This window comes from Lynx rufus, unplaced genomic scaffold (genome assembly GCF_022079265.1).
Source record: "Lynx rufus isolate CCGP_SWC_20201006 ecotype Redwood Valley unplaced genomic scaffold, mLynRuf1.p SCAF_25, whole genome shotgun sequence".
Lineage (NCBI taxonomy): Eukaryota > Metazoa > Chordata > Mammalia > Carnivora > Felidae > Lynx > Lynx rufus.
Genome location: NW_025814840.1, coordinates 7196507 through 7213997, shown reverse-complemented (window position 1 = coordinate 7213997; position 17491 = coordinate 7196507). Strand labels below are relative to the sequence as shown.

The following is a 17491-nucleotide window of genomic DNA, read 5'->3' as shown; positions in this document are numbered from 1 at the left end:
CTCCAGGCTCTGAGCTGTCAGCACAGAGCCTGACGCGGGGCTGGAACCCGCAAACCATGAGATCACGACCTGAGCTGAAGTCAGACACTTAAACGACTGAGCCACCCAGGCGCCCCTCTTAAGTAGTTTTTTTAATGTATGGAATATTTTATACACAGACACAACCTTATATCCACCACCCGGATTTAACAGGTGATCTTAACATGTTTGCTTCCCATGTCCTGCAGTCACTGTCACTGGTAGCCCGTTGTCCTGGCAGGTAGTGGAAATTTGTTTCGCGGTTGTGTGTGGTGGACACGTGATGCGTGTGCAGGTGTAGGTTATTTTTACTCTTCCGTGAGTTTTACAAACTGTAGAGAAATTAGATTCTTGCATGTCTGGTGCCGTGTGTTTGTGCACATGTAAGAAGGGTTGTCAGATGCAAGGGAGCGTATGCTTCCCAGGAAGAGAATAGACAGGTCTGATGATAATCAGAAGCATGACGAGGTAACATGCACAGAATGAAAGAAAAGCCCCCGGGAACAGATTTACAACCCTGTGACCAACAGGGGACCAATATCCAAATTATACAGAAGCCCCGTAGTGAGTTCGTCATGTTTTCTGTTGTGTACATCAGATCACAGGTGCTCACGGTAACTAGAAGTGCTTACTGTCTGATCCGTGAGTACGTGATACGGGAGTTCACTCGAGATTGGGACTGTCAATCTCGGGGGCTGTGAGTTCGAGCACCATGCTGTGTGTAGAGATTACTTAAGATCTTAAAGAAAACATCTCCCAGTATTACTGTGGATTTGTCCATCTCACTCTGTCCTTACGTTCATTTCTGCTGTATGTATTTCAGGGCCATATTTTATTAAATGTATATCAGTGCAGAATTGTTGTATTTTTCTGATGTATTATTTTTTTATTATTTAATGATTTCTATTCCAAATTATGTGTGTTGAGTAAAAATCTATTGATCTGATGAGAATAGAACTAAATTAGCTTTCTTTTGGTTAATATTTGCCTTGTCTGTCCTTTCTCAATCTTTTGTTTTGAACTTTTTTTTTCTTTTAAAACTGAACACCAAATCTGTTTTATTTTCCCCTTGGACAGGGTGTGACCATTCTAAACCTCAAATTAACTGCATTTTGGTTTTTTATACAGTCTAATGGACTTTCACCAGCCTAGCCTATTTGCATTTGTGGGGATCACTGATAAGCTTTGATTCATTCTTTCTTATTCTAGTACTTTCTATGTATTATGCTTTTTGTTTTTTGCCCACCCACCCCCACTCTTGTGTTTTCTTCCCTTTTTTCCTCTTCTTCTACTGTTTCAGAAGTTACACATTCTCTTTTTATCTTTTACTGGTACCCTTAAAATTTTTTTACATATACCTATAGTCCAGGTTAACACTATTTCCTCCCTCTTCCTCCCTCTTCCTGATACTATGACTTTACTTCAAATGTTTCTGCATGGATGTTCCCTGTCTCACATGTTCTGTGTCTCACATTTTAGTTCCACGTTGTTTCCCCACCCCAAATTTTAAATGACTGTTACTGTGTATGTATTAAAGCTTGCTTGCTTGCTTGATTTATTTATTAAAAAATTTTTTTGATGTTTATTTTTGAGAGACAGAGTACGAGTGGGGGAGGGGCAGAGAGAGAGAGAGAGGAAGACACAGAATCTGAAGCAGGCTCCAGGCTCCGAACTGTCAGCACAGAGCCCGATGTGGGGCTCGAACTCACAAACCGATGCGGGGCTTGAACCCACGAACCGTGAGGTCATGACCTGAGCCGAAGTCTGATGCCCAACCGAGCCCCCCAAGGCGCCCCTATTAAAACTTATTTAGTTCCGTGTTTACCATTTTTTTCGCTTAGCTCTACTGCCAGCCCCACACCTACCTCCTGCGTTCACTTCTGTTCACGAAGAATGTGGGGTATCTCCTCATTCAACCCCCAGTTTTAGAGATGAGGAGACCAGCGTCGCGTGAGGTCACAGTTGCAGAGCTGACTGTAGACCCCACACCGTCTGGCGTCCCAGTCTCGTGCACAGTTGCCAGTGTTACTCAAACACTGGGGCTTACCCAGTGGGCATTTAATAACTCATAGAGGTGGCATTTCAGGTCGGTGGAAGAAAGTAAGTGTTGTTAAGGCAGATGGTTAGCTATGCAGGGGAAGACTTCGGCTGGACCTTAACCACAGCGTGTCCACGGCCCGGCTCTGGTGTGACCTCGGGCAGTGTATTTAAGCTCCCTCAGAACAAGAACACTGCCTGGCAGGATCCCCTGAGACTAATTAACATGCAGAGTGCTTAGCGTGGCGAGTGACACATATGCATCATCTAATAGAGGGACGTCGTTCTTGCTCATTTTCTCTTCTCAACCTACACGGAAGCCTAGTGTGTACTCTCTTAGGCCTGCCGTGCGCCCAGGACAGTGACTGAAGCTTACACGACCGGCTCGGCCGTGTAAGCTCACGTTGAGGAACGAGACTATTACGCTGAGTGTTGGGCTGGTAAACACAGAGCGTTGCGGCCAAAGGGCAAGCGAGCGCCCGTTGATAGGTTTGCTGTCATGGACCCGGGACTTGATGCGGGCTGTTTGCCAAGAATGGTGAACGCAGTCCTGCAACTCAGGACCTTCCTAAGAGGCGCCGAGGAGAGTCCGACAGTGTTTGAGTGTCTGTTCTTCCCTCTCGCTTCATGATCTATCGAGTAAGGCTCTATTTAAATACTCCAGTCATAATGGCAGTTCATGACAATTAGATTTCAAAACTCCCGGTTTTACGGCTGAAGGAAAAGTAGAAACAAAGTATTTTTGCATGATTCTCCTTCCACACTATTCCAACATGCTTAACATTCTTTACGTGGAAGGACAGCGGCCAGATCATGCTCTGCAGCACTTTTCACATTTGTGTTTCCTCGTGAAAGGTGGACAGGCACGTGGACCTGCTGGAAGTCGCCCAGGAGACGGACGGTTTCTCAGGCAGTGACCTGAAGGAGATGTGCAGGGACGCCGCCCTCCTGTGTGTCCGGGAGTATGTTAACTCTACGTCGGAAGAAAGGTATCATCTCCTATTTCTCAGACCCTTTTAGACCTTTCAGGGTGGTTTCCGTTATTTTTCTTTACAATACCAACTCTGCTTATGGTATAAAAGGTGAACTTGAATTAACAATCTCCCCAACTTTATGAACTGCCCTTTTTTCTTCCTAAAGGGAAGTTCTGAAAGCGAGTTGGGGACGGGGGTTGTGGGGAGGCTCTGGAAGGAAGAGGAAGAAACAGAAGCTGCACGTTTGCCAAAAATCCCCGCACTGGGTCACAGGAGGCCGACGGCAGCTTAGGCTTACTTACTCCTAGGAAAGAGGGTTCTCTAGGATTCCCGGACTGCTTTGCACTTGAAAGTCCTAGTTCCATTTCCTGTGCTCTTCCAGGGATTTCCCACGTGAGTGGGCCTGGGGGCCATTGCTGGGGATTAGACTTCAGTGTGTTAACAGTAATGCGTGTGCTAAACAGACTGTTGTCACTGGGGCAAACTTCACTCGAAAGCAGTGTCAGAGCACGAGTTTGAGAAACCAGCTCTGTGCCTGGCTGCGTCAGCAGAGACGCTAGTGAGCCGGCTCAAGTCCGCCCCCACGAACTGTGTCCTGCAAGGACCTTTCCCAGAAGGCCGCTTGCCCTGGGCCAGCCTAACACTGCGTTTCTAAGCGTCTTTTCAGAGTATTAACCTTCTGATGAAGAGTTTCTGTAACTCTTAGCACACTGTTGTACTTTGGGGCCTCATGTTGAATGAGTTCTCCGCCTCTGGCCCCTTTTTCTAAGGCCTCCTCCCTCATCCGCCGCCAAGGCTCTCTCTCTCCAGGACACTTGGATGTGCTGGTGGTGCCATGTTCTTAATGACCATGTTTTTAATGACGGTGCATCGCCATAGCAAGCTTCACCAAAAACTCTTTCGCTTGGTGTAGGAAGAAAGGTTAGCTATATTTGCCCTAGTTTCGCACCTGCCTTCAGTGCTCCCTGGGGCCCTGTTATGGAGAGGCTCACTTTATTTATTTGTTGCTGGATTACTCCAGCTCCCCTAATGCTGATGCTGGGAATACTTTTGACCTCTGACCGGAGCCAAGAGTCTACTTGCCAAAGGTTTTTATTCTTGTGTATAAGAAAATGAGGAGAGGAGGAGAAACAACTTATGAATACGTTTTGTGTGAATAAGTTACATTAATAAAGAAAGTCCTATTTTTCTGCTGTCCTCAAAGCCTTTGAAAATTTTATATGTCAGGATGAAAAATCTGGGTCTTAGACTTGGCTTACCGTAACTTTTTCCCTAAATGTTTTTTCCTAAATGTTTGTAAATTACAAGGAGACATTATATATTGGATTTTGTTTTTCTCATTATTGAATAGGGGAGGTTTAGGCTAGTTGGTTTTTATTAATAGCAAAGAATTTTATTTTTAGTTTGTCACATGCTAAATATGTACATGAATAGATACCCAAGAATGCTACTTTTAATTTCAGTTTTCATGGGAATAATTTTTGATTCCTTGATGGGAATTCTACGCCCACATAGATAAACTGCACACCTTTATCTAATATTTCCACGTTGTGCCAACATTCTGCATTTGGTTCTTAGTGTGAGGTATTTGGTTTTCATGACCACATCTGCAACGCTGAGTTACAGCCGGCCATTTTGGCCCCCTCCCTCCCAGCAGCCCGTGCTTCTAAAAACATCCTCCCCAGCTTGCGTCTGCACAGAAAATTCTGGAAGCATTCACATGAAGCTCATAATTGTGGCTGTCCTTGGGGGTCTTAGTTGGGACAAAGGTTTCATTTCTTAATCTCAGGAGGATGTTTTAGGGAGGTGTATTTGAAAGTTATTTGACCATCTGGCGGTTTTGTCTGTGTCTTAGCCGCGATGAAGATGAAATCCGGCCTGTGCAACAGCAGGACCTGCATCGAGCGATTGAGAAGATGAAGAAATCCAAGGACGCCGCATTTCAGAATGTTTTGACACATGTTTGTTTAGATTAAGAGTAAAGATCATTTGTACAGTTCAGTGTGATCTAGTTTGGTGCACTCTTATCATCAGTGGAAATAGAATGAAAACAGGAATGTCCTTCACGCCGTGAGAGAGTTAAATGTTCACGACACTGGTTTTATACTCTGACTCCTAAGTTATTGAGATGTAGTTGTTCTATAAGCGGTGTTACTACTCATCAGAAATCATGAGGAGGAACAGTCTAATCCAGCCTGAGTGCGGGCTCGCGTCTGACCTCTGTCTCTGGACGCTGCGGCCTCAGAGCATCTAAGCTGGTTTTAAAGTAACGATTTTTCGAGTCATTCGTGGAAACAGGGATGTGGGTAAGTGCTGGTTTCTCGATACGTGAGTGAGTGAGTGAGTGAGTGAGTGTGTGCGTGTGTATTAAATGTATATATTCACACATTTTATATTGATATTCTGTAGATATGTTTGAATACGGAAACTTTTTTTTACCCCAACTACTGAATCAAAAAGTACCAAATAGTGTACAGCAGAACTAAGATTTCTGGTCGTGTGTAAAGGTACAGTGATTCAGCCATTTCCAGCTGTCACCTGTGTCCGCTTTCGTTTTAAGTTGAGCATTTCTCCGCAGTGGAATAGTCGGAGTCCGCCACGTCTCTGCTTCAGAAGGGGCTCCGCTATTACGCTGGTCGGAAAATCCAATAAAAATACTTGATCAGTGATCAGCATTGAGTGGTTGTCAGGCATTTGGGTGATCGACACGGATTTCAAGTCCTTCTGTGAGCACACTGAGCAGAGGCCTGTTTTCAATTGATACACGTGAACGTGGTTGGAGGAGCCTTTCCAAATGGCTTTGAGAAACTACAGTGCCATGCAGTACACATCTGTGACTTTTCCTTCATTTGATGGAACGTAGTTCTGTTGTAACCATGGTTTTGTAATGTTATTTTAAAGTTATGTTTTTTGATTATGGTCAAATATAATTTGGTCATCAGAAATGAAATGATAGTTTAAAACAAGTAGCTGTTGCTAGCTGTGCTAAAAATACTCATTTTGTGACTTTAATTTTTAAAGTTTTCTTAGCATATTATAAATTGTGCCCTAGTTAGTACAGATACACACGTCAGAGTCCCCATATTGTATCCATAGTCATTCGATGCTGTGTGCCCTCCATAGGAAACATTTTTTTTTGTCCAGAATTTCACTAACCAGAATTCTGTTATAGGCCCTTAAACACACCGCATGAGGAAAATGGCACAATATGGTCTTGAGGTGCCTTCTGTGAACCATCTGAAAGATTAAATTATGCTCCATATATTTTTGTTTTTATTGTATTTCTTTGAAACTCTTCAGTCTTCATTCGTGAGTCATTAGAGTAATTTATTTGATAGTAGGTCTCTCACTTGAACCTGTTGGGGAGTTTATTTGGTTGTGCGAGTAGCGGGCGGGTAGAGATTGCGGAAAGCACTCTGGACGACAAAAAGCAAGTTTCGAAAACTGTGAAGATGATTAAAAATTGACTGCAAAACACAAGATATCAAAAATAAAAAGTTTCGTCTCCCGTTTTTAATAACTATATTATACGATTATTTTATAAACATACAATAAAGAGGTCCCTCTTTATTAATTTTTCTCCACTTGGTCTTCTTCCAAAGTTACAAATCTTCTGGGGGTTTTTTAGTTTAGCAACTTGCATTTGGAGTGTTTCATCTTGCTGAGTAGCTTTCACACTTCGGTAGCATGCAATCTCATGTCTTATCGTTATTTTGCCTTAGGATGGATTTCAGTCATCATTTACTCTGATGGCAGACTGGTATAAAAACGAGGTGATCTATCTCTCATGTCCTTTCTTTTTATCTTAAATTCAGAGCATCCAGTAGTACAGTTACTAAGTTTATCATGGTTTTAATCACCACGTGAAGTTAGGTCCCGTCAGTCGTGACTCATCCGGGCATCTTGGGGCCTTACAGTAGTCGAGGAACCTTCTTTCTGTCATTTCGGAGAACTTTTAGTGTCACAGAATCTGTGCTCGCTGTACACGTGCATTTGACACAGGTCGCTGGGCTCCAGGTTCCCCGGTATTCCCTCGTGGGTGGCAGTTACGCACGCCGGACGCGGAGTTGGGACGGCTGCCTGTGGACGTCCAGGTGGCTAATCCAGGCTCCCTGTGAATTAACCCTCTACCTGCGCACTAGTCCCCTAACGTCTCTGAGCCTCCGCTTCTACGAAGTGGGGCTGCGGTGGCGCCCACCTACGGGGTGGTTGTGAGGAGACGGTACGTGTAAGGCGCTCAGCACCGGCCCCAGAGCAGTCCTCGCTCAAATGCGGGCCGTCACCGTATTCGCTTCTTACGTTTACACGCTGACGTGCGTATCTGTTGGCAGCCTGAAGTTTGGAGCATTCTCTCTGCTTACTCCACCTGCAGAATCCCCAGGCCCGTGCTCTGGGGACTGAGATAGAAGTGATCACCTGTGTGATGCTTCTGACACCCTCGTCGCTGGAAGGCGGCTGGTGAGTCTGGTGTGTCTCACACTCTTTCCAGGCCTTTCTGTGGAGAGTTCGGGAACTCCATATTGGAAGCAGCTCATGATCTTCTTTATGATTTCCTTTGCTTCTACCTCTCAGCTCCCAAATGCAGGACAACCCAGAACCCACCATGCTGTCAAGAGCTGGGTGGGTTCATGGAAATATGCCACGTGGACCAGAATGACCTAACATTACTTAGCAGCTGTACCTTAAAGGTTTGGTGTTCCAGGAGGATGGCTCAAGCCTTGAGTAAGCCTTGAGTGCCTCCCTTGTTGACGGGGATTTTTTTTTTTTTTTTTTTTTTTACCGGCATTGTGTTGTTTGTAGACAAACATTACAACTTTCTTCTGGATAAAGAAACTAAAGCAGATGATATTTATCTTTTAGCTTTTCTCAAGGTCAGAATATTGAATAGAATTCTGATATCCTGAGCATATATCCTGCCCTTGAAGCCATAGAATCGTTCCATGTAGAGCTGACAAATCTTCAGAGGGCCTTCATTATTAAATATGTTGTAGACCGAGCCACGAAACAGTTCGCTAATCTTGTCAAAAGTTAAAGCTCTGTTTACACGTGTCGGTGGAAGTTACGCCCTAACTCACCACTCCATGAAACTACCGAGAAGATGGACAGCACGGGTGCCAGATGTAAATGAGATTGGCCCTACACAATCACTCATGTAAGAATAAAACATCCTTAGTAACACTGGTGTAACTTCTAACACTGTCAATACTAACAGCACATAAGGTCTCATTACTAAAACACTCTACTGGGGACGCTTGGGTGGCTCAGTCAGTTAAGTGTCCAGCTCTTGATTTTGGCTCAGGTCATGATCCCACGGTTTGTGGGCTCGAGCCCCGCGTCGGGCTCTGCACTCATAGCGCTTGGGATGCTCTCTCCCTCCCTCTGCACATGTTCTGTGTCTCAAAAAAGCATTTTATTCTAAATAGAACACTGGACTGGGAGTACATTTTTGTGATTGTCTAATATTTATAGTTCTCTGCTTGAGAATGCTTTTAGGTGTAGGTTGTTGGGCTTTGAAATACAGTTGCAGTGAATAACGTTCATGCCGGTGTGGAGTGTGTCATGATAGTTTATGAGTTTGTGAGTCATGATAATTCAGTTCAAAACCAGAGCCAAAGCTCTAGTTAAGTAATTACTGACATGCAAAACTTAGAACTGAGAATAGAACACTGTGTTGTGTTTGGAAGACGGATAGCTTCCAGAAATTCTAGGAATGACCAAGATACTCAAATGGGGGGTGGTGATACATCATCCAATAAAACAAATTCCTGGGGCGCCTGGGTGGCTCAGTCGGTTGAGCGTCCGACTCTTGACTTCAGCTCATGTCATGATCCCAGGGTTGTGAGATTGAGCCCCTCGGCATGCTCCGTGCTGAGCTCCGTGAGGAGCCTGCTTGGGATTCTTGCTCTCTCTTTCTCTCTCTCAAAACATATCTTTGCAGACACATCTGAGGGAAACAGGCATTGTCTACTGGGCCATAGTCCTGGTCTTGTAAAGAGTACTGGTTAGGTAACCAGACAGCTGACCTATGCAGTGAAGAATTCACTTGAAAGGGTATGGGGGAGCTCAGGAGCTCAAAAGGAAGTAAAAAACTGGACTTAGGGAGCATTCAGCTCTTCATCTTGGCTCAGGTCACGATCTCATGGTTTGTGGGTTTGAGCAGGTCTAATCAAGAATCCTGCTTGGGATCCTCTCTCTGTCCCTCCCCCACACTCGCTCTCTCTCAAACTTAAAAAAAAAAAAAAAAAAGTGGACTTAGAGGACAGAAAGCTCCAGAGTGTTTTTTTAACTAGAATTGTTCAAGAATCTTGCTTTTATTCCTCTGCTGGGTTAAATGAATCCTGTTTATCTTTAAATTGCCCCATTCTTGAATCCCGGAAGTGATTCAAAGTCCTGGAAGTAGGTGTGCAAACCCAAGTCAAAGTCCCTGTCGGCAGCCATGGCGCTTTGAGAGAATGAGCCTCCAGGACCCCTGGCTTAAATGGCTTGAGGGCAAGGATCTGGATGTACCACCTCCTCACGACTAAATGCAACAGACGGCAGGATTTCAACCAAAGAAAAGTGAGTACTGTGGACCAGGTGGCTGGACAAACACATGACAAGGACCAGCTTATCGCACGATGCCATAGGTACGAGCCAAATGGAGGTGATCCTGTAACCGGAGGGGGCCTGTTGAAGTGGGAGCCGCCAACACTGTGGTTGGAGTGCACTGTGCGGGCACAGCCTTTTGGGGACCGCGTGCTCTACTCGCCCCTGCTGCCAGAGTGCCGCCTGGCTTGTCCGGTGTGTTAGCTGGGTGATCTTTAACTTATTCCTGATTTTGTTCCAGATCACAGGTCTAAAAAAAAGAACACTGGAGACAGAAGGATAATGTTGGGTTTTGTTTTATTTCCAAGGAATGCAGACCTCTTCCTCTGTGGGCAGTGAGGGTGAAGGCCTGGTCATCCCGATCCCAGGGCCCGGGTACGCCGGGTCTGGGCTGTCGCTTTCATAAGATGGGGTGGCCGGGCTTCGGCCGCCCCTGCCCTCTCCTGCAGCAGCCTCTTGCTCTTAGCAGTATTGGAGATGGGTTGGGTGGGAGGTGTGAGGTTAAGATGTTCATGGCCCTGTGGACTCGGTTCTGACGGGGTCCTGGCGTCTAGCCACCATGAGGACGCACAAGACTTGAGCTCCTCTTTCACCATTTGCTCTGCAAGATGCCAGGAAGGGGGATCATCTCGCCAGGCAGTTTATTTTTGAAGGTGATGTGTTTGTAGATTTTAGTCAGTGACGTGAGTCTTGGTTGAATTCTCATCCCTGCAAAGTCTCTCCATCTAAGGCAGGCCTGCTTTTCCATACACTGCATCCAGACTGTGGAGTCTCCTCCCCAGTGTATGCACAAGCACCGAGGCGCCCCGCTCACCCCTGAGCGGCTTAGCTCTCTCCGGAAGGCAGTTGGCGAATAATCCTTGTAGCTACTGTTCTTGGCGAGCCTTGTAGAAAAACCTTATTTTTATTTTGCCCGGCTTTTTTCTTGCTGCCCTGGGAATGAAGGTCTTTCACGCCCTCCTACATTCTAGCAGATTTCTAACTCATGTGAAGTTCATTTCCAACTTTATAGGTTTCAGTCCCAACCGTGAAACTTTTATGTGTAATATAATTATATATATGTGTGTGTGTATGTGTGTATATATATATATGTGCCATATATATGTATATATACATATATATATGTATATATACATGTATACATATATGTGTGTATACATACGTATATATATACATACACACACACACATATATATGGCAGTATAGCCTTGGGCAAAATCTGTTTCCTTGAGCATCTGTCTCCTTATCTCTAAATAGGAATCCTAACGTATACCTCCTGGGATCGTTTTAAGAATCCTATGGAAATGCTTTGGAAGTTAGGAAATGAATATGTCCGCCGGTCATCGTGTGCTTAGGAAAGTCGTCTCCCATCTCCCACTTCCAGGCCTCTGTTTCCTTGTCTGCACGGTGATGGACGTGCTGAAATGGATGTCTTTACATCCGCATCCCAGCTCTCTAAGCCACACACTGTGGCAACGGTGGCCATGTTGGCAGACAGATGCAGGGCTCTCGGCAAGGCTGACCTGCCCATCAGGGCTCCGAAACAGGGCGGCCTAGTCAGCTACTGAAGGCTGTCAGCATCGGTGAACACACTTGGCTCTAACAGGCACAGATTACAAAATACGCCATTATGTAGGCGGGTTGGAGACACTTCTGTGTGCCTGGTGTTTGTGTGTACTAGACTTGTTTCCTTCCGGGACTCTGTTGGAGCTGTAGCTCTCTCTGATTGTTTTATAGAATTCCTTTTCCCTTCTGAGGATAGGATGGGGGTTACAGACTCTTTAGTGGTTCATGGAATCAATATCTTCCATAAATGTAGATTTTCCTTGGTGAAGACACATGAAAAAGCCAGTCTCTTAACAAGTTCACAATTCCAGGTTGATACTGGAGTTGTTTTCATGCAAGTAGCCCATCATTATTTCAACCTGGGCTGAGCTGAATTTTGCCTTTGAACTATTTATGGAAAGCGGGCTTGTGAAATAAATATAAATCAAGATTTTTCTTTCCACGTAAGCATGTACAATGCAGTACAGTTTGTAAGAACTGTCACATTGTTTTGTGAATGAAGTGCACAGCAGGTTTAAACCTCTGGGAAAAAACCCAAAACCAACCATATTTAAGAACTTTACCAAGTAAAGCATGTATTATGGATGCCAGCAATCATTAATACATATGACATTAAAAGAGCTGTGTCCATCCGTTTGTGACTTACGTGTTTGAAAATGATAAAACTGCATTACTTTAAAAAACATTGCATAATTTAAGTATCTTACTCATGGAGACTGGCCTTCCCTGCAATTAATCCAAATTAAGAGATCTACAGGAAGGGTAATAGGCTGGGGTGGGGTGGGGGGTACCTTGTTACAAGAGAGAAACCATTGGTAAACTCACCGCCTCCCCTGAGGGGCCCCATAAGAAAGTAGGATTTGTATATTGTGGCTAATAAATCTCCAAACTCTAGCCAATGACCCATTTATGTTTGGTAATATCAATATAAGTTCCATAATAATTTATTTTCATTAAAATAGTTCCCAACATAAGCAGAAAAGCCAGGCAGTCCTCTGGCGTGTGTATTAGCCACCTGCTTGTATATCATTCTCAGCATTCGGTGAGCGGGCACTTGAGTGGCCCGATAATGGTTAATATTCATCAAAGAACTAAGTGCATCCGAGGGAGGAGAAAAATCCGTGGTTGTCAATACCTGTGTATGGCTCATTCTTGACAGTTGATGCATTTTGGTAGTGAGGAAACGCTTAGATAATGGAACCAGTAGCAAAACCTCAGGCAAAAGCTGCATTGTTACTGTTGCATCCAAACTTCAGACGTAAGAGCAGTTGGTGGTCTGGTGCCCATCTAATTTCTGATCACCTACTGTCCTGTCAGGGAATTCTGAAGATCAGTACCAGACCTGAAAGCCGTGTGACAGAAAGGAGGAGAACAAAGAAAAAACGAAATCCAACTTGGTGTTCTCAAGTAACCGAGATCTGTTTCTTTGTGCCAGGGAGGATGGGTTGGAAGGAAATCCTATCGCCTGAGTGTTGACGTACAGTAAAACCTTGGTTCACGAGCATAATTCGTTCCGGAAACATGCTTCTAATCCAAAGCACTTGTATACTGAAGCGAATTTCCCCATAAGAAATAATGAAAACTCAGAGGATTTGTTGCACAACCCAAAAACATTCATATAAAAATGATTACAATACTGTAATATAATGCAAAATAGTAAAGAAAATACAAAGAAAAATAACCTGTACTTACCTAGTTCTACCTTTGAAGACCTTCGTGGCTGGTATGAGGGAGACAGAAGAGAGGAGGGTTATTGTGTAGGACAACTTTCACTATCACCAACGGAATCACTGCTATCTATCGACTCGAATCTTTTTCTGCACGGGACCATTGTATACGCTCACGTGGATGCTGACCACAGTGCAGAATTAATAAACTCTTGTCATAGACTGTATTTCATGTAACTGGCATAAGGCAGCAGAGGAAAGGGTCTCTATCTGCAGGCAGCCTGACCTAGAATGAAGCAAAGCATTCCTAAGCTCACTCTTGTGGGGAAAAGCAAAGGACTGTCCACAGGTGCTTTGAAGTGACGAAAATACACCAGTGCCAGTTGTGGGCACCTTCCAACGTCCTGAAAAATCACTGATTTCTGCCAAACACCACAGCCTGAGACCGAGCATCTGAACATGGGAGATGATCACCTACAATCCCAGAGAGAGAGAGAGAGAACTGGCTCAGTTGTGATCACGTGATGTTCAGTGTCACAAACGCCTCATATCATAAGACATCGCTCATTTGTAAAGGTAAAATTTATTAGAAATGTTTGCTCATTGGGGCACCTGCGTGGCTCAGTTGGTTAAGCATAGGACTTCAGCTCAGGTCGTGAACTCCCAGTTCTTGGGTTTGAGCCTCCCATCGGGCTCTGTGCTGACAGCTCAGAGCCCGGAGCCTGCTTCAGATTCTGTGTCTCCCTCTCTCTCTCTGCCCCTCCACCACTCATGCTCTGCCTCTCTCTCTCTCCCTCTCTCAAAAATAAGTAAACAGAAAAGGAAGGGAAAGAAAAAAGGAAGGAAAGAGAGAAAGAAAAAGAAAGGTGAAAAAAAAAGAAAGAAAAATGCTCGTCTTGCGGAACACTCAGAACAAGTTACTCGCAATCCAAGGTTTTACTGTATTTGGAAGTTCTGCCATTATCTGACCGAATGACTTACGTACACCTTTCCAGGATGTTTCTCCCCCTGCCCTGTACATTCTGGCGTCCTCCCTGGGCACCTCTTGTATCTCCGTGTCCTTAACACATTTCCTGCCCTACTATGTGCTGCTAATTGCCACTAGGAACGAGTGAGCAGGCTCTGGACGGGAAGAGGGAGGGACAAAGAGTGGCAGCCTCCAGCGGCTCTTCCACCAGTGTTTACACCAGCGTTCTATAAAGGGAGGATCCGCAGCCAAATTTGCCCCCGGCCTTTGGGACAGAAGGGAGGCAGCCAGGGAGGGGAAAGCCCAAAGTACCAGGTGCTTGGAGCCCACTGAAAGCAGGGGTGGAAGCAGGTGCCCTTTCTCGAGTGGCTCCCGTTGGAAAAGGTGGAGTGGACGACGTGAATACGAAACAGCAAAAAGACGGCTCCCCACCCTGCTGGTGGGACTGCCTGCGGGCACTTGGAGAAAAGGAAGCAAGTTAGGAAGAAAAGGGTCAGATCCTCCTGCAGTGACATCCTGAGGGGAGTCCCTAAGCTACCAAGTCACCCCTGAACACAGGAGCCATTCACACGTGTAGCACGGTTTATAAAGCGACTCGAACAGGGCAGACAGCCTCCTAATTGCAGTGTAAGGGTTGCTGCTGTCCGTCTCCAATTATGCAAAGTCACACAGCTCTCAGCACTCATGGGGCCAACCCCCACTCAGCGTCACAGGCAGAAAAGACTCCGCTTCCATTCTGAGAAATTTATTAAAAACAAGCATTGCTTGTCCGTGGAAACAGTCATTTGCACTATGGTGGTACTAAGAGCAGAAAAGCAATTTTAAATACATTTGTTAAAATCACAAAATGTATCAGTTAAGGCACTACATCCCTCCCGTCTCATGTTTTCAATAAATACGCTGTTGTTTTAAAAAGGCAGCAATGAGTACCTCTGATTATTAAATCAATACAGGCACTATTCTCGTAAAGGCAGTTACGTTTTGCTGTGGCCACTGTATGTGATTTATTCTCAAAAGAGCTTTAGTTAGCGAAGATTAGCATTTAAAAAAACAACTGAGAATATGAAAAAAAAAATCACAGTTTTCTCTCTCCAGTTTTAAGTCTCTCCCAGAGAGACCCAAGTACACAAGGTACCGTTTCTTCATATATTCTTTGGCAACAAGGAATTATGCGTAAAGTACAAAAGATCACCTCCCAAGAAGTAAAGCCATTGGAGGTCAGGTGTTGGCACAGCATAAGTCTTTGGAAAAGTATGTGGGGTTTTTTGGGCGTTTTGATTTTTTTTTGCAGCCGTAAACTACAAAACTGGTGAGAAAACTCTGGACCTTCCGGCATCCAAGAAGTCTGCTTCGCGGGTGCCCTGGTGCAAGGAGCTTGGCCAAACCGACGGGCGTATGTGCAGTGTGCACAGAGCACCAGACGGGGAGTCAAGTGGCAGCGTGCCCATTCGGGCCCCCCGTCCTCCCAGTCCTTCCTAAATACCAGTGGTGATTTTTCTGTCAGCCTCGGCAGCTCACGGAGCACGTGCTAGGCATCGCCTAGTGTGGGCCTCTGTGAGACCACAGGGCTGGAGGCCACATTTTCTGTGGTCTCTTCCCATCCCAGCAGCTCGCTAGTCTAACGGCGTGAACTGGTTTCCGTTGCAGCTGCAGCCGACAAGTGCCGCCTCACCCGGGACACAGTGACCACAGCAAAGAGGAGGGAAATTAACCTGCCACAACAATGCCAGATGGTTGGAGCCCCAGGCGCAAATCTTTTGGTCAAAGCACGCTCCACTCTCCAACTGAAAATCACCCTTTAACTGGACTTCGATTACTCACACAAGGGCGCTAAGACTTCTTTACGAGACAACGTAACTTTCTCGGCAGAACGAGGTTGCATAGATCCGAGATTAAATTCGCATTTTCACACATTTGGTGTCTCCAGGCAGGTGAGCACCTAAAAGATTGGGCAGCGAGGTTGTACGAGGGGTGACATAGGGGCACATGTGCGAGCCACACCTCACTTAGGGTGAGGATTGTTTCCCCCGCCTTAGGTCAGTCGTACGGAAGAGGTTGCTCACCTGGTTTATTTTACTACCGTGACATTGGGCGAGTGCAGGTTGGCAAGACTTACGCCGGAAAACACGCTTTTACCTTCTGGTGGGGAAACTAGGCACACGGTCAAAGCATCAAGAAATCTGGGACCTGCCTAATCAGATGTAGAAGAGAATACAACTAATTTCATTCTGAAATCATAACAGCATTGCTGTCCCTGCTAAGATGTGGTCTTCAGTGTGACTTTCTTTTATATATTATTGAAGTTGACTTTAAATTATAGACACAATTTTTAACCTTGTCATAAAACACGAAAAATCAGTCACTGAGAAGCAATCATATGCCAAGCATCTAATCACAAAAATAGAAAAGGGAATCCAAGAGCACTTCAAGAAGAAACTTCTGGAACCGGAGGGCAATTTAGTTGTTCTTCTCCAGGGACCGGTAATAATCCGTCAGGACTTTCCATGCTTTGGGGGCCATGAAGCCATCCGGGGGATTCTCTCCTTCCCGGGCCAGCTTCCTCATCCGGGTCCCTGAGATGAAGTCGAATTCGTTGTGCCTGTCACAGGACAGCAACACAGAACTCAGCGTGGGTGAGGCACATTGACCCTAAAGGTGCCCGCGGTAGGTGAGGGGGTGTTTAGACCCTGTTTTTTTCTGTAAAATGCTGCACTTTCTGGAATGGGTGATTCACTAGGTCTTCAGTAAAGGAATGTGCACAAGAAAGGGCGACTGATAGCAGGTATGCATTCGACATTTCCCGTGTACCTGCTCTGTCTTCTGCCCTGCCTGCGTCCGTGAGCTCTGAGCTCAGGAGAGACATGCTGAAAGCGAGCTATGGACGGACCCTCTACTGACATACCAGGCGGCCATGCTACGACTTTACGGGGACACACAATGTGTAAGACCGGTCTTGGCCTTCAAGGGACTCTCATTCCTGCTAGGAGAAGGTGGAGAAGCACTGGAGAGCTTGCACGGGGCCCAAGCTTTGCCGCCTCTTTCTGGTTGAGCAGATGTTGATGAACGCCTCCTCCTCTGGAAACCTACCTTGCTGGATCGTAGAAGTCCATGGCTTTTTTGGCTTTGTTGTAGGCAGCCACTCGGAATGGAATGATTTCCACAGAGGTCAGGCCGGGGGCCATGCTCAAGACCTTGCCCCCATGAGTGGGTTCATACAGGTCTTTCTTGGTCTCGGGGTGAGGCATTCCGGCGGGGTCCCGGCCCACGATGTAGAAGTTGGCCCCTGCGATCATCCGGGACCTACAGTGCCACTGGACCTAGGAGACATCACGGGAGGGAGATGCTGGTCACCACTGGCCAACTCTTGGGTCCCTGTTTACAGAGATGCCTTTATTCTGCTGTAAAAATAATTCAGTGACAGGATCACCTAATAGGTGCAGAAGTCCGTGGGGTATCTAAGACCTCAAGCTCTTCTTCATGCTTGTTTACATGAGGTAGGAGCTTTAGACCTGAATCCCCCCCCCCACCTGACCCCCCAGCTTCCTGGAACCTGAGGTTATATTTCCTAATCGCTCTCTCCAAACGGGCAGGTGAGCCAGGAGCATGGGGACCTTACTGTTCTACAGAACCATGTGAATCTTACTTTCCAGGCCCTCCCTATTCAGAATAAATCACAG

The 17491-nt window shown here is 45.7% G+C and overlaps 2 protein-coding genes across 3 annotated transcripts in view; one reads left to right on the top strand and one right to left on the bottom strand.

The window, feature by feature from the left end:
• Window positions 1-6293, top strand: part of ATAD1 (ATPase family AAA domain containing 1) — a 56923-nt gene extending 50630 nt beyond the window's left edge. For both annotated transcript variants that reach the window (XM_047088650.1, XM_047088649.1), the window contains exons 9-10: window positions 2911-3044; window positions 4885-6293. In XM_047088650.1, the coding sequence (XP_046944606.1) occupies window positions 2911-3044; window positions 4885-5005 (255 nt within the window). In that variant the 3' untranslated portion in view covers window positions 5006-6293. The remainder of the gene's footprint in view (window positions 1-2910; window positions 3045-4884) is intronic.
• Window positions 6294-16271: 9978 nt separating this feature from the next.
• The window catches only part of PAPSS2 (3'-phosphoadenosine 5'-phosphosulfate synthase 2), a 72042-nt gene continuing 70822 nt past the window's right edge, over window positions 16272-17491 (bottom strand). The window contains exons 13-14 of the mRNA XM_047088558.1: window positions 16902-17131; window positions 16272-16413 (exon numbers count right to left, since the gene is read on the bottom strand). Coding sequence (XP_046944514.1) covers window positions 16272-16413; window positions 16902-17131 — 372 coding nt within the window. The remainder of the gene's footprint in view (window positions 16414-16901; window positions 17132-17491) is intronic.